Below are 20,721 nucleotides of genomic sequence, written 5' to 3' on the forward strand. Positions count from 1 at the left end.
ATGAAAGAGGGGAGTCCCTTTCCGTTCTCGATCGTTCTCGGACGGGCTCAGACGGGCCCGCCCTTGGCCCGGCATGCGCCCGGCGCGCGCCCGCGCGCGTCCCGCAAAGCGGGAGCCGTGAGGAGTTTTATATCTTCTGGCTGTGAATACGGGAAGAGGACACAGCTGGTTGCAGTTGCGGGGCTGCTGGTCCTCGCAGTCCCGTCCTTAGCGCCTTCCCTCTTGCGGCAATCACCAAATTAAAAATAAAACAACTCCGATGGCAGCACTCTGGGAAATGCAGGTATCAGGATTAAAAATGCACGCTGATTCTCCTTTCACGAACGGCTCCCGCGAAGCGGGGCCGTGAGGAGTTTTTATATCTTCTGGCTGTGAATACGGGAAGAGGACACAGCTGGTAGCAGTTGCGGGGCTGCTGGTCCTCGCAGTCCCGTCCTTAGCGCCTTCCCTCTTGCGGCAATCACCAAATTAAAAATAAAACAACTCCAATGGCAGCACTCAGGGAAATGCAGGTATAAGGATTAAAAATGCACGCTGATTCTCCTTTCACGAACGGCACTGATGGGCATATCACGTTTGAAGAACAGTACATACAGTTCGAGGTGAAATTTTGGTCAATTTAACAGTGAATTTCAGGTTGCTGAGAATTTTGTGCCACAACATTCCGGGCCCAATGACGTTTTCGTTTGGGAAAATATTTTGGATATTTATGCTTCTTAACTTAGTAGAATTCCTTCCATGCTGAGGTTCTCACGATTCAAGACCTCCTATCTGGTTGATGGGGACTCCTAATAATGATTGGTCTGAAAACACTTGTTTAGCTACCAAAAATCAGCCCTATCATCTTAACCTCCAAAATAATATCAATGTGCTTCCAGAGACTTTAGATGCTAAGCTGTCTAATGGACACTACTTTGTACAGCCATTGTCTTTGCAGCATAATTGAATTCACTTTCAACATTTTCATACCTGGGGGCGCTAGGTGGCGCCGGACCAAGATGGCCGCGCTACTGTGAGGCTCCGGCTGCCCGACCTGCTTCTACTTTAATTATTTGCCCATGGACCCCTCGCTCGCTGCTTGAGAGCCCACGCCTTGCGGATGCCAGGCTGAACACTCGACGCGAGTTTCGCGCCGATCCCTGCACTACCGCTGAAGATATTGCGGTGGAGGTGGCCGGGGGGCGGGACGGCCCTTCGTGCTGGAGGCCGGCGGCGGCTGCGGCAGAATACGCTAGCCCGGTGTCGCCCACGAGGTACTGGGCCCGAGATCCTGCTGAACGTGCAGCGGACTGCTCTCGCTGGGGCGGGAGCGGAGGGAGCTGATCGGCGCTCCTGGCCGTCTGGCGGGTGCAGAGCCCCGCACGCATCTGCTGTCTCTTGTGGGCCCCATCGCGGGCGTAAGCTGCGGAGGGACCGCCCGTGAGCCTGGAGACTCCCGCCCCCCCCCCCCCTCCGGTGAAGTGCCTGAGGTGCCTGCCCTGGATCGGCGCTGCTGCGCCCGCTGTGCGAGAGCCCGCAACTGAGAGGCTGGACGGGGGGCCCCGAGGTATCGGCCGGTGGATGCGGCTCGAGAGTGCTGTGAGGCCGGGGACGACGCGGTGACCTGCGGAGCGGTGAGCGCTTGGCTGCCAGTTGGTTCCCCTGTGCGCGCGACGAGCAGGCGAGGAGGGCCGGTCTGCGGCGCTTTCATAGGGGGCGCTGCCTGTCTGCTCCGGCCCTGGTGGCCGCTTCGCCTCGCCGGACCATCGACCCCGTGGCCTGTGGATCTGCCCTTATCGTGAGGTGTGACGGAGGCTGCTGACGCTGGAGTCCGCGAGTGCTGCTGCTGGCGGTCTGCTGGTGCTTTGGTGGCGGCTGGCTGCTGGGCGGCAACTGGGAGGTACCGGCACTTTGAGGACCCACGGCTGAGCGGCGCCATGGGGAAGACAGACGCCCGGCAGTCTAAACTGCTCTTCGAGCAGAAGAAGGCGGCCACTCGCTCCTCCACGGACGAGACGGGCGAGCCCGGCCCGTCGCAGACGACCCCGACTGCGCCCAGCCCCAGCGACGAGCTAAAAACTATGCTCATGGCGATGCAACAGAGCCTCAATGCCCTCTCCGGGAAAATGGACACTATGAACTCCCGGCTAGACTTCTTGGTGCTGAAGGTGGACAAACATGAGGAACAGCTCAAGGAGGCGGAGAAACGGATCTCGGCCACTAAGGACGCCTCTGCCGTGATGGCCTCTCAGATGTCGCAAATGGACAAGCTGCTAAAAGTGATTGCCGCCAAAAACGAAGACTTAGAAGCGCGTAGCCGCAGGAATAACATTCACCTGATTGGTATCCCGGAGACCACGGCCACGGGGCGCATGGAGGACTACGTTGAGCGGCTGCTGGCCTCCACTCTGGGGGCGTCCTCCTTCTTGGCGCATCTAATCGTGGAACGCACGCACAGGTCGCTGGGTCCTCGGCCGCCGGTGGGTGCTCCGTCTCTGCCCATGGTGGCCAGACTGCTGAATTATCGTGACCGCGATTCAGCCTTATGAAAGGCCCGCGACATCCTGGATTTGCAACACGAGGGCAACTCATTCTCCATCTATCCCGACTTCACCATGGCGGTGCAGGAGGAGCGGCGGAAATACATTCAGGTGAAGCAAAAGTTGCGCAAAGAAAACATTGAATACGCCCCGCTCTACCCAGCTAAGCTACGGATTAAACACCGCGACCGCACGATACTCTGCACCAATCCACAGCAGGCGGAGGAGTTCCTGGGCTCTCTCCGCCGTGCCTCCCCCGGCCGGCCCAGCGGGAGATCCGGCTCCGGCCCACGATCTCCCCCGGGGGACGGTTGACCAATGCGGCTCGCTACTGCGGGTGGCGGCGACCCTTGCTGAGGAGCGTTGTTGGCACACTGCTGCACTGCTGGGATGGATGGCCCCCTGGACATGCTTTGATGGCCTGCTCGTGTCCGTAGAGGGCGCTGCTCTAGCTGCACGTCGCGCCTGTGGCGGAGGGGAGCCGTTTCCTGTCCCGGTGCGGCCACCGACAGATAAGTGACTATGCCTGGTGTCGAACTGTGTGATTTGTGTTGATCTGGTTGCGGCTGCGCTAGTGTGCAGACTTTAATTGTTCGTGGTGTGGTTGCTCAGACTTGCGGGTACCCTTGGAGCGAGCTTGCAGGGGTCTTTCCTTGTTGGGTTGGGCACCCTCCACCCTGGGTCTTCTCCACCCTCGATCCACAGGAGAAGCCTAGGTGGTTTCGCAGCTCGGCGGAACGCGAGGGTTTGAGAGGCACGCCAGCGCCCCCCTAAGGGCGGTCCCCTGTTCCCACATTCCCACATTTTGTAAGGTTACAAAAGTTCGGTATTTGACCTGTTTGAAGGTCGCATATGTTTCAGAGTATCAGGGAGGAGGGAGGGTTCTGGGATTCCGGCGCGATTGGGGCGCTGTTGTGGGAGGGGTGGGTGGAGGGGTTACTGCTGGGTCGACCTCACGGGGAATTGAGAGTTATCTGTTGTGTACAGTGCCCTGACATGTCTGGGGGGGATATGCTACGCTACCTTGCTGACATTACGCCCGGCCCTCATTACTGGGCCCGGATGGTTGTTCTGCCATGGCCGCTGTCTGGGACGACATTCACCTCTGAAGTGCCTTATACCTTATGGGAGAGCCTCGCAGTGCTGTGATCAAGCTCCTGTCGTGGAATGTGCGGGGGCTGCGCGATCCCAGAAAGAGGAGACAGATCCTTTCTTACCTTGATAGGCATGACATTAGTATTGCTGCCCTCCAGGAAACGCACACTGATCCCCGCTGCCCCCAGGCCTTTGGTAACAAGTGGGCTGCTCACCGGGTGTTCTCGGCATATTCCGCTAGAGGTGCGGCCATCCTGGTCAAGCGAGAGACGCCCTTCAGATGTGGAGGGATGAGGAGCGATGGCGCAGGCAGATACTGCATGATGTGGGGCATTCTGGGGTCGCACTCTGTGATCATTGTTAGCTATTATGGCCCCAACACGGACAGTCCTGACGTCCTGAACGCTGTGTGGGGGAAGATCTTGGAGGTGGGCGCCACTCATGTGCTTTGGGCGGGGGATTTCAACACGGTCAGCGATCCTGCTAACGACCGATCTACCCACTTGCCTCACCACTATACGCGTAGCCAGGGGGCGCTGCGAGGTCTGCTTGAGGGCGAGGGGCTGGTGGATTTGTGGAGACATAGGCATACAGCGACAAGGGAGGGGACCTTCCACTCAACTATACATGCCTCATGGTCCAGGCTAGACTACTGGCTGGGGTCTAGGGGGGTCTGCACCTGGGTGCGAGCGGTCGATCACCTGGCCCGCACATTATCTGATCGCTCTCCGGTCTGCCTTACCCTGACTATCCCGGGTTCCTTGGCGGGCTCCAGAAACTGGCGACTAGCGCCGGAAGCTCTCCTAGATGAGGTCTTTAAGACGGAACTGGGAGAAGACATAACCGATTTCTTTGACAGGAACAAGGGGACAGTGCAGCAAGTAGGTACGCTTTGGGAAGCATTCAAGGTCACCATACGGGGTGTCTGCATAGCCAAGAGCTTCGGAGTTTTGCGGGACATCCGTCGCCGGCTCCGCCGTCTGGAGGACGACCTTAAGAGGTTGGAGGCAGACGTCTGGCGGCAGGACGACGGGGAGGGGAGAGCCAAACTGAGAGATCGGATGACGGAATACACTGCTGAAGCTGACAGGGAGATTCGGTTCCGGGGGAAATATGCCCAGGCTAGGCAATACGGGGAGGGCGGCAGGCTTGGCAGGGCCCTGGCACAGGACATCTGACTACCGAGACATGCCAACCACGTCCTGGAGGTAGGGGATGGGGAGGGCAACACTCAAAGATGGGGACTCGATTCTGCGGACCTTCACTGATTTCTATACTGACCTATACCGCTCCAAAGGCGTCAACGAAGCGGACCTCCCCCCGTTTTTTAGTGATATTACTCTAGGGTACATCTCTGATCGGCAGAGGGAATTCCTTTGCGAGCCATTCACCACTGACGAGCTGACAGAGGCTGTTTTCCAATTGCGATCCGGGACGGCGCCCAGGCCCGACGGCCTCCCGAGCGACTTTTATAAGCAGTATTTTGATTTGCTTGGCCCCATCCTGCAGGCGGTTTATGCGGAGGCCCTGGAGACGCAGGAGCTACCGCCCACAATGAGAGAAGCCCTAATTATATCAATCCTGAAACCGGGCAAGCCGCCTGACAGATGTGACTCGTATCGGCCCCTGTCCCTTATTAACGTGGACAGCAAAATACTTACCAAGCTGCTAGCCAATCGGTTGAACCTCCTGATGGATGGGTTGATCCTGCCAGACCAAACGGGATTTATTCCTGGGAGATCTACGTCCCACAGCCTGAGTACCGTTTTCTCGATCATGCAGCAGGTGGACCCGCAGCTGCCCCTGGCGGCTGTGTTTCTGGACGCCACTAAGGCGTTTGACTCTATAGAATGGGCAGATCTGCACGCCGTCCTGCGCAACATGGAATTCCCGGTGGGCTTCTCGGCTTGGATACAGCTCCTCTACGCTGCCCCGGCGGCCAGGGTGCAAATCAACGGTCTTATCTCTCGACCTTTCCTGCTGTCGCGTGGCACTAGACAGGGCTGCCCGCTCTCGCCGCTGCTGTTCGCCCTAGCGATGGAGCCGCTGGCTGCGAAGGTGCGCCAATACCATCAGGACAAGGCGCTGCGGTGCCTGCTGCACCCCATCTTAATCTCGCTTTATGCCGATGATGTCTCTCTCTATGTCAAGGACCCGAAACATCATCTGAACCCGCTGCTGCGGGAGTTCGTCCGCTTTGGTGGGCTGTCTGGCGTACGGATCAACTGGGCGAAGTCTCAAATACTCCCGCTCACTCCGGCGGTGGTCCCCTTTGAGCTGGACTTTCCGCTGGAGTGGTGCACTGACACTGTCCGATACCTTGGGGTGCACGTCGCCCTGGACCGAGAGGAGGTGCTCCGTGCCAACTATGGGCGTGCCATGGACTCGCTCTCCGACACGATCACTCGATGGATAGCCTTGCCTCTCTCAATTGCGGACCGAATTTCGTTAGTCAAGATGGTGGTATTACCCAAATTCCTTTACTTCTTCCTGAACATACCTTACTTCCCGGGCCGCCCTTTCTTTTCTACGCTACACACGGCTCTATTGCGCCTTGTGTGGGGTGGCAAACAGCCACGGATACTACTACTACTGGTTCAAGGGGCGGAAGTACACGGCCCACATGGCTGTGGAGCACTGGCTGGCTGACCCGGTCCCGTTGGAGGGGGCGCTCCTGCAGCGCGTCTCGACGCGGGTGCGGGAACCCACAACCATAGACTGTACGGTGCGGGCTTGGGGCTGGATCGCGAATAAACTGCAGGCCCCAGTGATCTACTCCCCCCGGATGCCGCTGGTATACCACCCCCAGCTGTCCCTCCTCCGGGAGGGCATCTTCCATAAACTTCAAAAACGGCGAGGGATCAGCACATGGGGTGACATCTACCCTAACGGGACGTTCATCACCCTCCAGCAGCTATGTCACGAACCCCCCCCTGATACTATGGAGACCTTCTTATATGCGCACTTGCCGGAGGGAATGCGTGCCTGCACCCCGGAGTACCCGCAGGAGCCGCCGGTGCTCCCTCCGGTCCATCTCCTCTTGGGAGCACAGACTGCGTCCCACTTGGTCTCCATTCTTTATAAATCGCTATACGCTGAGATCAGTGCGCCACAGGGTGCTGCCCGAGATCGTTGGTCCCAGGATATGGGACAGGAAATTTCGGACCAGGAATGGCACTATTGCTGTGCGCAGACGGAGAGGGTGTCCGCGAGTGCTCGGCTGCGCATTACGCACTTCAAATACATGCAGAGATACTATTATACGCCTGCTCGTCTGAAGCGGTTTGGGCTGCGGGCGGATGCCAGGTGTGACAGGTGCCGAGCTGACGGGGCCGATATACTGCATTTGGCCTGGAGCTGTCCGGCTCTGTACGATTATTGGTTGCAGGTCTTTGAGGCCGTGGGCAAGATGCTGGGGATCCCGCTGCCGCCGTCGCCGCTGATGGGCGTGTTGGGTTACACTGAGAAGCTCCCCGCGGCCTATAGGAGGTTCGCCTCTGTCTGTTTCCTTCTCGCCAAATGGAGGGTGGCTTGCAGGTGGGGCAGGGGGAGGGCGCCGAAATTCAAGGATTGGTTACGGACAATGATTCTCTGGCATGACCAGCTTGCTCTGTACTCTGATCTCCTGCCCTCGACCTCCCGGCCCCGGGACATATGGGGTCCCTTGAAGACATACTTGCTGTCTAACCCGCTGCTGCCGGATGTGCCTGCCCCCACTTCTCCCCCCGGTTAGGCATGGGCTCTTGCACCTTAGACACTTAGGGAGGCGATGCAGACTGTTGACTTTCTTGTAGATTGCTCTCATGGTGAGGTTGGCGGGGTGGGGGGTTGTTTGGGTGTTCTGTTCGGTTGTTAATGCTGCGATCCCTGACGGGCTATTATATTGAATGTGTTCGCTCATTGTGACGCGGCCGGCCCGTATCGGGTTGTAGGCAAATCTCTGTGTACACCATTGCCTTTCACTTCTTCTAACGCGCTGCCGGCCACTTCTGGTTGTAGGCATAAGGCTGTGTACTCCTATCATATGCTAAATAAAGGTTTTTGAGAATAAAAAAATATAAATAAAAAAAACATTTTCATACCTTGTGGCTACAGCAACAAAATCTTCATCATGGAGGCAGCAGGCAACACGTGAAATGGCACCCTCCTTAAAACAAGAACAAAACTGTAAACCACAGGTAATGTATAAATACATTTAGACAAACTTCTATTAATCAAATCATAGCTTACAGATTCCAATATCAAATGACTAACGTTTGTTTTAGAGACAGAAAGATTAGGTTTTAATCAACTTGGTCAGTCTGAATGAAACGCAATTTGGTATCCAGGAAGCTAAAACAAAACGGAATTTGAAAATCTGTATTGATCAATATTCCTCATTGAGGAAAATGCGGCTTCTTAACCCAAATATTTCAATGTGACCCAAATGTGGAGAAAGACAAAAACAAATACAATAAGCATTGGCATAGCCAATAGGTCTCGCCTTTGGGGCCTTATAAGTGTTTAACCATGCAACAGTTAATTTTGTTGCACCAAGGATATTGTGCTGCATAACTAAATACTTATAAGGTCCCAAAAGCAAGACCTATTGGCTATGCCAATGCTTGTTCTTCAAAGGACTTGATCTTGCTCTCTTTTTTTAAAGGCTGCAGTAGTGGGGCTGATTGTTTTAAGTTTAGATGAACAGAAATGAAGAATAGACATTGGCTGTCCCCACTAACACATGCCAGAAATATCAAATACACCAGAACCTCACTGCAATGATTAGAAGGACAGAGGAGGGAGCAAGCAAGGACATTAACAGCCGACTGTGCAATTGGGTGCAAGATTTCAGCCAATAATGCAATATTGGAAATGACACCACACGGAATACAGACACCGGTTATTGGCAACGGTCAGTGTACAAGGAAGGAGGGCGTTTTAAGGCCAAAACTGCAATGACAGACAGAATGTGGTATTCAGATAAATTGTAGTATCCTATAATGATTTGACTGGATGTTTCAATGTGTTTCTGTTCCTGCTTTCATTTCTAAAACCTCAATCCTGTTGTCTTCTTTTCTGACCACCAAGATCCTTCACCAGCTAAGTATCCGTCCTAGCTGCTGAAGTCCTGACGTAACAGGTGTGCTGGCCTGTGTGACACATTTCACATAACATCTGAACTCCAAAGTGAAATCTCTACAAAATGGAAGCCACAGTCCGGAGCACACAAGCTGTTGTAACAAGGAGTGGAGCGAGAAAGCGTGAACAAGGGCACATGTTAAAATTAGTTTGCAATTGTAAAGGATAGCACTAGACTGATAGATTTACTGGTCACAGCAGATGAGCTCTCTCTTAGGGAGGACATGCCATAAATGCCTAAAGAGAGAATCAGAATCGTAAGCTGTATGGGTGCCACGTGTCTGCTTGGACGTTAGAGAATCCTAATTTCAATATACACCCTTCTCCACTTCATAAATCTCAATAACACAATAATTCACATGCAACAGTTTGTCAATCCAGGCATGTGTCCCCAGATTAGGGACAGCGAGAGCGAGCTGAAGTGGGACTCCAAGAGCACAGAAGGAAGAGGAGGCATTGGAAACACATTAAAAGACGGGACGGCAACAGCAAGCCTGGGAAAGTCGTGCTCCAAGAATGCCGTTGCAACTCTAGGGTGAATGCGGTGGTGGAGAGCAAGAAGTCACAGGGGGCGGGGGAGCAAACAGTGATCAAAATGAACATTCCCGAACTGAAAGGAACATTGGCATAGCCAACAGGACTCACCGTATTGCCCTATTGGCTTAGTCAAAGTGTTTTTCCCATGCTGAGTAGTACAGGTTAAAATGTAAAAAAATGAAGGGTTTTGCCGACGCAATGTACCTTTTGCACAAAAAACAAGCATTGGCCGCGCGGCAGTAAAAGTAACACTTCGCGGCCGTGAAAGTGAAAGTCATCGCGAACGCGATCAGTGTGAAAGCGAAAGTGATCGCGATGACGTGCTAAAGCACACGAGGGATGCGCACGGAGCAGCGTGCGCGATTTTGCGCGCGACAGCAAGCTGGTGGCCGCTTTGGTAGCACTTCGAAAAGCCGCTACTAAATGTCTCGCCAGAACAGCGCATGCGCTGGCTCAGGCGAGACCTAAAAAGGCAAAATAATGGAAGCTTGCCTTTGAGGCTGTGCTGAAAGTCATACTATTTGCTAGACTATCCTGGACAAATTTCCACTCCCTTTTCTTGCAGAGTCTAGAAGATAAAAGAAGGGGTTGAGCCAGGCGAGCCCCACAAATGGTGATTGCAGACTTATTTAAGTAGTGAGATATTTAATATCAAATAAAGTAGTTTGTAGCCGCTGAAGCTGAAAAAGAAGAGATGACAAGCTGCTGAATTCTACATAGTCTCAGAACAAAATCAAAGAGATACCATCAATAATAAACAATTTGTAATTCAGGGTAAATTGTTCTTAGAGGAAATCTGTTGCCTGTGGAAAACAGAAAATCAAGGCCAACCCATCCTTCATTTCGTGACCGAAAATGCAGTTCTGGTCTAGAAACTTAAAGCGTCAGTCTCCTCTCTTTGCTTAAACCATCACTGACATATTGTATACAAACAAATGTTTGGCTTTCTCTCCTGCAAAAATAACACAATAATGTTTTAAGTTTTTTTGCAACATGAAAGTTGCTCCTGTAATGTTTTTCCATGATCTCAGAGTACGCTTTCAAAATCTGCTGCTACTTTTTTTAAGTATGGATGCTTTTGTGAAGCAGGTAACACACACTTCTTGATGGAACAGGAATTTATTAGTAGTAAGGTACAGACCCCTGGGACACATCTGCTTACAGGTCCAACTGCAACTCCTCCACCCTTCTTTCCCGTTTACAATCAGATGGATGTTGCTAGGGGACCACAGTGTTCCATTTCACCATGACAATCCATGGTAGCTAACAACCAGGTAAACCATGTTAAATACAGCACATCTCCCCTCTTTAAAATAAAAAAATAAAACTATGTACATACGTAATCTTTATATCTTGCAGGCATTGTACGTTGTCTTACATTCGTTTTGACCTCAGCAACAGGTAATCCAACAAGGTCAGTATTAACTCTGCATGCAACAATATTCTGTTGAGTACTTGGAGGCATAACCATTTCAGTGTCAGAGCATGGTGATACCTTCCTAGTGTTCCACCAATTTCCATCATCCAACTTAACACTGTTACCCTTAACAACAATAATCTTTTTGGGAGAAGACCATTTAGAAGGACCCTTTTTTGCCTTGTCCCCAACAAATACTCTCACAAACATTCCTTGCTTGAAACAATGTTTTGGCTTCACAATGTTTTCATTAAAGCGATCACAATAATTTTTTTGATATTTTTTTACTCTGTTCCGCATTTCCTCTACGTTTGCATTGTATATTCCCGCTCTATTCATCCAAGGTGGAACAGCCACAGAACAAGGAATCCTTCCCTTGAGTAAGGAAAAAGGCGTTTCTCTAGTCACAGAATGTGGAGTTGTGCGGTACGACCACAACATGTCCTTGACACACTGCCTCCATAACTCTTTGTTTTTGCATGCCAATTGAATACATTCAACCAGTACTCTGTTGAAACGCTCCACCAACCCGTTTCCCCTCGGATGATAGACTGGCGTGGTAGTGTGCTTGATTCCCCACTTCCTCAGAAAACTCTCAAATTCATCTGATATGAATTGGGGTCCATTATCTGTAACAAGTTCAGTGGGGCAACCTTCTCTTCTGAAAATGTCTTCACAAAATGAAATAACACTTGCAGCCTTGACCTCTTTAACAAAGGCAACTTCTGGCCACTTCGAAAAGTAATCTACCATAACTATGGCAAATCTCTCTGATGCATTTCAGATATCGAAAGGTCCACATATATCAATGGCTAATTTATCCCATGCATCTTTAGGCATGGGCGACGCACTTCTAGAAGTTTCTTGAGAAGAATGAGTCTTGTCGCTACACGCACAAGCCATGCAATCTCGAACAAAACGCTCAATTTGCACATTCATACCAGGCCACCAAAAATCTACTCTGATCCTTCTCTTCATAGCTGACATACCCCCATGCCCTTCATGCATGATGTTTAGTAATCTGTTTCTTAATCTCTCAGGAACCACTAATCTATTACCTCTCCTAAGTATACCTTCTATCACATTCAACTCAGACCATATCAATTTGAAAGAATTTAGATCCTTATGTGCCTTCCATCCTTGTTCACAACTTAAGGCTTTTATAACCATGCCAAGTACGACATCTTCCTCCATGGCCTCCTTCCACTCAACTTCACTGATGGCCGCACACACATCCTTTATTTCAGCAACCATCCATTCATCATCTTCCTCCTCATATGTATTTTCTAATGGTAATCTAGATATGCAATCTGTATTTACATTCCTTACACCTGGAATATATTTCACATCAAAAGCATATTCTTGCAAACGGTATAACCATTTAGCTATTCTGGGAGTGGCCTTGCTTGCACCTCTGGTGGAGAATAGATCTATCAAAGGTTTGTGGTCAGCATGTAATTGGAACTTGGTTCCCCACACAAATGTCCTGAAATATTGTATGCCCCACCAACATGCTAAAGCTTCTTTCTCAATGGTAGAATAAGAGTGTTCTGCCCCTTTTAGTGTGCGGGACGCAAACGCCACAACCCTTTCTTGTCCCTTGTGCCTCTGGATTAGTACTGCACCTAACCCATTATTACTGGCATCAGTAGTGATGATAGTTTGGTCATTAGGGTCAAATGGCCTTAATGACACAGCATTTATGATGCATTTCTTGATAGAAGCAAAGTTTTGTTGACAAGCTTTAGTCCACTCGAATTTGGCACCTTTCTTCATCAAGTTCCTAAGCTCTTGTACCTTGTCTGAAAAATGGTGAACAAATTTCGAGTAGTACTCTGCTAACCCCAAGAATGACCTGAGTTGATCTCTATCTCTTGGGGCGGGAGCCTTTTCAATGGCTTCAACCAAACTACGTTTTGGTTTTACTCCCTCACTGGACAAAGTATAACCAAGATACTCCACTTCATTGACTCCAAATTTGCATTTTTCTAATGCAATAGTGAGACCAGCTTCAGAAAGTCTGATGAGAACCTCTTCCAAGATTAAATCAGGATTGTTTACATCGCTCCCCCATACCAACACATCATCTTGAAAAACCACTGCATTTTTAAGACCGGTTAATATAGATTGCATAACCCTTTGGAAAACAGCTGAAGCGGACGCTAAACCAAATGGCATGCGCTTAAACTGAAAAGCTCCTTCTGGAGTAATGAAAGAAGTGATGTGCTTTGAGTCTTCGTGTAATAGTATTTGGTGGTATGCATTAGATAGGTCTAAAGTGGTGAAATATGTTCCCCCCTTGATAGTAGCTAGCATTTCATTTATTCGTGGGAGCGGATACCGATCTATCCAGATATTGTCATTTACATCTCTCAAATCAATGCACATCCTAATATTTCCATTAGGTTTTCGGGCCAAAACTACTGGACTTAGCCATTCGGACGCCTCTATACGTTCAATAATATCTTCATTACACAATCTGACCAATTCATTTTTAAGTTTTTCTCTTAAAACTAAGGGTACATTTCTTACTTTATGTACTTTAGCGGTAGCATCTACTTTCAAAATAATTTTGTGTTTGAATTTTTTCAAACACCCTAATTTTTCACTGAATAATTTTGGAAATGTATTAACCCATTTGGAAGTTGTACTTGGTGAGGTTAGCAAAACTTGTTGAGGATGATTAGGATTCAATATTATATTGAGTGCTCTCTGTTCCTTCCATCCTAAAAGAGATCTTCCCTTTTTTACTACAAATAATTTTGCTGTTATCTTACTGTCTAAAAAACGCATCTCAGTTTCTAAACAACCTAACACAGGAAGCTTTTCACCACAATATCCCTCTGGAATAACATCGGTGGGCTGCAATACATTCAAATTAACACCTAAACCTTCCCAAATAAACTTGTCTATGATGGTAAATGGGGAACAAGAATCTGCCCATACATGTACATCCTTGTTCTTAATTTTGATGATGCATTTGGGAGGGCGATAACTATCTTGTTTGTTAGTTTCACATTTGAGAACTTGACTTGATTCAATAACCATAACTTCAATATCCTCATTCTCACCCTCACTATCATAGAACAACTCCTCCTTGTGAGGCATATCGTCTTGAACTAATGCATTGAAAGACTTAGATGTCGCAGAAGAACTTGCACTTCTACACCATCTTGCAAAATGCCCTAACCTTTTGCATTTATGGCACCTTGTTTTAATTGCAGGACAAAAGGTAGCATCTGCTGTGTGTTTCGGGCTTCCACACCTATAACAAACTTTAGGTTTAAATCTCACACCTTCTAGTCTGTTGTAGGTTTGACTTCCCCTTTTTTGTATTCCTTTTTATGTTATGTATAGTATCATCTTCTTTTACTATTTTTGGGGAAGGTGTATTTAACTCTTTTACGTATCTGGAAGTGTTTTCCATCCGTTTGGCTACTGACAATGTTTTATCTAAAGAGGGATCCTTTAAACCTAATAATTTTTCTTGTATTTTTAAATTAGACATTCTGTTAATTAGTTGGTCCCTAATTAGATCATCCCTCATATCATTAAATTTACATGTAACGGCTAACATTCTTAAATTTGCTACATATTGTTCATTAGTTTCTCCTGCTGCCTGTACACGTGAAAAAAATGTGTGTCTCTCCACCACAACACTGACTTTTTTTCCAAAGTTCTCCTCCAATGCTTTCAACGCAACTTCAAAAATGTCAATGTTGCTGTCTCCAGAAGCTTCACTATCAGCGCTGGTTTCAGTCACAATGGCTTCCATTGAAGGTAATGTTTTTAGAACATTTCTTCCCTCCAAGCCTAAAAATAGTTTTAAAATCGCTAATTTTCTTTTTGAAACGTAGTCGTCACCCCCAATGGCTTCTAAATAAGTTTCAAAGGTTTCCTTCCAGTGCTCCCATAACATGCACGGTTCACCAGGACTCGGTAGAAAATAAGGTGGTGCTGGAATCACTTGTGACGACATTGTTCACACGCAGTTGTGGTGGATTTCCAATAAAATTTGAATGATGCTACGTTCCTTGTAATGCTTCTGTTTTGAAACAGGTAAAAATGAGGAAATGTATTATTATTATTATTTTTTTTTATTTATAATCCTTTGTTGGTTATAATAGATAAATAAATGAAAATTATAACATCTGCGTAAAAATAATAATTCCAAATGATGTGGAAATAAGGTTTCTTTTAGATTCCATTCCTCCCTTTTTAAACTGGATACTTAGCTTTGAATCTTAGTCCTTTGTTAGTGTTCTTAGTGACCAAGGAAGTAACAATAGTCCCTTTTTTGTGTTTCTACCCAGGATCCCTTACAAAGAAGGAAGAAACACTCCAGTGGCTTCGAACGAGGAGAAAACAATGTGAAGAATGCCGATGCACGAAAACTCCAGGTACGTGCACGCTTGCTTTAATTTAAATAATGCAGAAATGCGGCTTGCCAACTCATGTGCCTAAATGTGAAACAAAAACCTTCGGCAACTCCCACACAAATCCCTCGATGGTAAAAAAAATGCCGCTTGACGATTCGGGTGCGCAATGTGGCAAAATCTCTCGCTAACTCTCCCACAAATCCTTCGATGGCACACACCAGCATCAGGACATGCGCGTCAGCGCAGCGCGAACAAAGTGAAAAGGCTGAATTCAATTGTCGTGCTTAATCTGTTCAAAGGCACAACACATAGCTCCTCATAGAATATCAGCTTGGCAATGAGATGAAAAACCTCAGCAAAAGTCTGTTGCTATGCGCGCAGGATCACTCCGTTATTTATTAAACTGTGCCACTTGCAGGATATATCCATTACAGATTGAAAATATAATGGAAAAGTCATTGATGCTAGCTCTATCAAAGTCAAAGAGCACTTAGTGTCACTTGAAACAAAAAAAATAATAATAATCCAGGGGTCACTCACGGTCCAAGTAGTTTTTAACTCGACTGTCCAAAGTACATCATTTGTTGGGTTGTTTCCACGCTCGTCGCCAGTTTTGTGAAGCAGGTAACACACACTTCTTGATGGAACAGGAATTTATTAGTAGTAAGGTACAGACCCCTGGGACACATCTGCTTACAGGTCCAACTGCAACTCCTCCACCCTTCTTTCCCGTTTACAATCAGATGGATGTTGCTAGGGGACCGCAGTGTTCCATTTCACCATGACAATCCATGGTAGCTAACAACCAGGTAAACCATGTTAAATACAACAGATGCCACATCTCCCAAAGTATCAAAGGCAGGATGACACGCTCCTGCACTCTCCTCAGCATTCAAGGGGAGTGACTGTACTAGATCTGAAATGATCAAAGACAGTGTAATAATGGCAGCATATAGTACAGATTACTTCAGTGTTCACCAGGCACTTCTAGGTAATTATCTTTAAAAATACGGAGCACAAAACCAATGGGTAAGGGAGGCCAGGTTAAGACAAGCTATGGCAAAGTCAATAGGTCGGGGTTCTTATGAGTGAAAGTGAACCTTTAATGACTGGCGACGTTTTGCTCATGGTTGTGTGGAGGGATGACTGGGTAAATGTGATAATGCATAGTTAAAGGCTCTGAGGTAAGAGTAGAAGGAAAACAACATTCAGGCAGAAACAATTTACATTACGATATGTGAAACACGTTGACTGTGAACCTAGAAAAGCCATCATATAAAAACAAGGAATGGTACAGTTATGGATTCTAAAACACTAAGGGCATAATGTATCATTATTTCAAATAGCGATTACCTAATTACGATTCGATGCAAATCACAATTAGGTAACCGCTATTTGAATGTATGAAACTCCATGAGTTTAATTGAGCTATCCCAATGGGTCGCAAAATCGACCTACCTCATTAATATTAATGAGGCAGGTCGCAATTTGCGACCCATTAGGAATCGCTAAAATCACAGGGATGGTGGCCTACTGGGGTCAACAGACCACCATGTTTGTGATTGCTGTTAAATAAAGCAATCATTTTGTTTTTTTAAATGCAGTCTGTTTTCCTTAAAGGAAAACCGGTTGCGTTTACAATAGAAAAATGTAAAGATTTCTTTTCATTTTTCAAGAGCAGGCAGTGGTCCCAGGGACCACTGCCTGCTCTTAAAAACATTTTTACGAACATTCACAAAGGGGAAGAGGTCCCTTGGGGACTCCTTCCAGTTTGCGAATGGGTTACCACCTACTCAAAGTAGGTGGTAAAATGCGAATGATTTGCGACCGCATTTCGTAAAACATTCATACATATCGCTGCAATGCGGTATTAGGAAGGGACGCTCTAAACACGCCCCTTCCTAATACCAAATATGTATGTATTCACAATTCCAAATTGTGATTCAGTAACGTTACTGAAACATAAATTGGAATTCATACATACCAAAATGCATTTTACTAGTCGCAGACGTCCCATTCAGGACGCTTGCTACCGGTAAAATGCATGATACATGTGGCCCCATATATTGTGTGAAGAGGAAAAGGGGGGTTGCGACTCTTAACAAGTGCTGCTTTTGCTCTTACGGGAAAAGATGCCATGGCGCTGTTGACCCAAGATGGCTTCTGCTGCTTGGATGATGGCTTTAGTAACATGTGCAGACTGTGCACATCCAGATTCTTGTGGTTTCTGGCCTTGAAAATCATGGAGTACAGGAGGAAGGTTGGCTCTGCACCCATCTACTGCTCTTCACATCAGTGGTAACTCAGAACAGTAATCAAAGGACAGACGGAGCCAGTGGAAGAATAGATTTTTCTCCCTACCAGGCATAGCTTGACAATAAACAGTGCGGAAAATAAATCGGATGAACATATATGTAGCAATAAAGGCTTTTTACTGAGATCTAGGGCCAGAAGTACACAGCTGGTTTGAGCTCGCAAAAGGCCCAACTCACAGATTCGGGCCATTTGCAACCGCAGAAAATTATTTTTATATATACAGAACCCTATTTTGCAATTCGGTAATGTATTACTGAATCGCAAAATGGGTTAGCGATTCAGTATTAGGAAGGGCGTGTTAAGGGCATCCTTTCCTAATAGCGACTCGCAGTAGTATGTGTGAATGTCTGTCGCAAAACATTTGCATTTTACCGCCCATTCAAGTAGGTGGTAACCCATTCGCAAATGGGAAGGTGTCCCCAAGGGACTTCTTCTCCTTTGCGAATGGTTGTAAAAACTATTTTTAAGCGCAGGGAGCAAAAGAAAACTTTCCATTTTTAGGTCTCGCTTGCAAGACCATTGTCGTCGGTTTTGCTTTGGAAGTGGGGTGGAAACTCCACCCATGCTTTTCATTGGCCCGCGTGAAAAATCCTTGCTTTTGATTGCAAGGGAGCCATGTTGGTTCCCTCCCTGTCTCCTGTTTGCCGTGCCTGCAGGGACAGGAGATGTGCACGCGCGCAGCATCTCTTTCGCTCGAGGCGTTTCAGGCACATGTGCAAAGTGCATGCTTTCACTTTTATTTTCCTTTTCCTCACGCACGGCATCTCTGGCGATCTCAGCTGGACAAATTTAATATTCATAGCAGCCACGCACCTTCGTTTTTTTTTTTTACTTTGGGGGCATACTGCGTTTGAGCTTGCATGCACAGTTCTTTTCTTCTGCTGTAATGCGCCGAGGCTTGGGCGTCCCCGCTTGGTAGTGTGTCCGGGCAGGCAACTGATGACCGCTTTCATGGTTCCAGCACGTCCGTGTTCCTATCTCAATGCCACAGACGGAGAATATCTGCAATGCCATAGGTCTCGCATTTGTGAGAGTTTAAGCTGTTGGCATTTACAATGCCAATAGCTCAAACTCTCATAAATGCAAGACCTATTGCATTGCAAATGCTCGTTTGTTTTGAAATGGATCCTGTTTTCCTTTAAGGAAAATGGGCTGCATTAAAAAAAGAAAAACATTGCTTTACTTAAATGTAATCACAGACATGGTGAGATTTTAGCGATACCCCATGTCGCAAATTGCGACCTACCTCATCAATATTAATAAGGTAGGTCTATTTGCGACCCACTGGGATTCGCAAAGAGTGTACAAAACACTGTAGTACATCGCTGTTTGCGATTACCTAATAGCTTATCACACAAATGTGCTATTAGGTTACCGCAAACACAAAGGGATATACATCTGGCCCCTAATTGCTTCTTTAAAATACAAACTATGAGTTTACACTACATGGATGCCAGTAACGTCCTGTTGTTCAAATCATTGGATCAATGCTTGTTGATCCAGACATCACAAAACTTTAGACATCTAGCATAAAAGATTTTTTCAATTATGTCATTACAAAGTGGGCACAAAGTACATTCCCAAATCGTTAACATAACTCATCTAGTCCAGGTGTTATTTTTATCTGTGCATTCTGATCATTTTTGCCTTCAATTTACAAAGGAATAAACCAAAAATTTAAACACAGTGCAAAGGAAAATCCTAGACTGTACAAGTTACTCATGCCTGCAATAAAAAGTATGCAAGCAAATGTCATTTCACAAAAGCGTGAGATACTTTACTTTGACTGAAGTGAACTGGGTTCCTGCTAACCAGATCTTCAGAGTCATTGTTCTTCACCTCCCCCCATAACAAGACAACTGGTCACTTGATCCTAAAGTGACCAGGCCTTTAGCACCTCTAAGTCACTAGTAAATGGTACCTTTGTTACCTAGGGCATAGGTACTAAAGAGGGTCCCTAAGAGCTGTAGAATTGAATATGCTACTTACCAGTATGCATCTGTTCTTGGCATTGTGGTAAATATTTCATTACCGGTACTATTTTTTATGCGGTAAAGTCTAGTAAGAATAACTCAGTAAATATAAGAGGCAGAATCCGTGGTATTAGAGGGTTTAAAAGGCTTTATTCCTATACAAAGGAATACAATTCGAATTGTAGGCTTCTATTCCATCACCATGAAAGTTCAGAAAGGAAGGGCATACATTATTGACAGATAATCGGTTTTATAGGAAAATGCATTACAGTGAAAACAGATGCAAGAGGCGTAACAACTGATAATACAGATAAAATGTGCATACGTAACTAATAAAGGCGGTCATATGGGCGTAATTTAATAAACGTCATTATACATGATGTCACAAGTGGGTGGATCCATAAAAGAATCCTGCGATGTCAGCAGAAATATTTGGCAGAGATGCGCGCGCAGCCGCATGACATGTGATTGACGTGCAACTAGAGGGTGAAAGGGACTTGACATTTAGCTCTACATGTGGAGACAGAAGTCTGGGGGTCATGTCAACCTAATCCCAAATCATATCTAATATCCTATGTTTAAAGAACTGTGTTATCCAAAAGGAAAGGTCTCTAGGATAGAATCTATTCTATACTGACTGTTAGTGCGTGTACAAGCGTCTAAGTGTCTACATGAGATGCGAGGGGGTAGGAATATTCCATGGTAACGGAGGCTATGAATTACTTGCATGTGGACAGCGAGGCCTGGCCCTTTGCACGGTAGCTGGAGGAATGTTTACCTAAACTACTAGACAGGAACGCATCGGATGAGGAGCGGAGTAGATAATCTTGAAGGTGAAATACAGTTTTTGGCAGGCAACAGGCTGGATCAGGCACCGTTAGCCGCGCAGGGAGTAGGACAAAGTTCATGGATGCAGATGCAGGCTCAGACTGGAGCTTTCAGAGGCAGAAGGCAGGAAAAGGCTTGATGACAGAATTCAGGGCCTACTCGCCTGAATCTGTAAAATGTGGAAAGTGAACCACATAAAGTCGGTGGCCTTTCATACTTAGGAATGGAATATCCGACCCATTCATGGCGGATCTGAAAGAGGACATGTTGATGGTGGACGCACATGTATTTGCGTCTTCAAAACTGGAACTGGAGGGAACATACATGTACGTATAGCATGCACATGGAGCCGTTGGGGTCTACGATAGGGGACATAACTGATCAAAAAATTCATATTTCCTCATTCCCTCCTTGTCCCCTACGGACCCTCAGGAGATATCGATCTTCATCAATCCATCGATCTGTTCATATAGCATCATTTGTTCTTCTTTCTTCTTCCGGGATTTTGAACGAAAACTTGGATGTGGGATACACGA

The 20,721-nt window shown here is 47.2% G+C and overlaps 1 protein-coding gene across 1 annotated transcript in view; it reads right to left on the bottom strand.

Annotated features, from left to right (window-relative positions):
- HPS5 (HPS5 biogenesis of lysosomal organelles complex 2 subunit 2) overlaps window positions 1–20,721 on the bottom strand; it is a 484,255-nt gene that overhangs the window by 352,601 nt on the left and 110,933 nt on the right. Inside the window, exon 4 of the mRNA XM_085648054.1 lies at window positions 7,697–7,761. Within this exon, the coding sequence (XP_085504180.1) occupies window positions 7,697–7,761 (65 nt within the window). The remainder of the gene's footprint in view (window positions 1–7,696; window positions 7,762–20,721) is intronic.

Source organism: Triturus cristatus, chromosome 3_2, assembly GCF_964204655.1.
Source record: "Triturus cristatus chromosome 3_2, aTriCri1.1, whole genome shotgun sequence".
Lineage (NCBI taxonomy): Eukaryota > Metazoa > Chordata > Amphibia > Caudata > Salamandridae > Triturus > Triturus cristatus.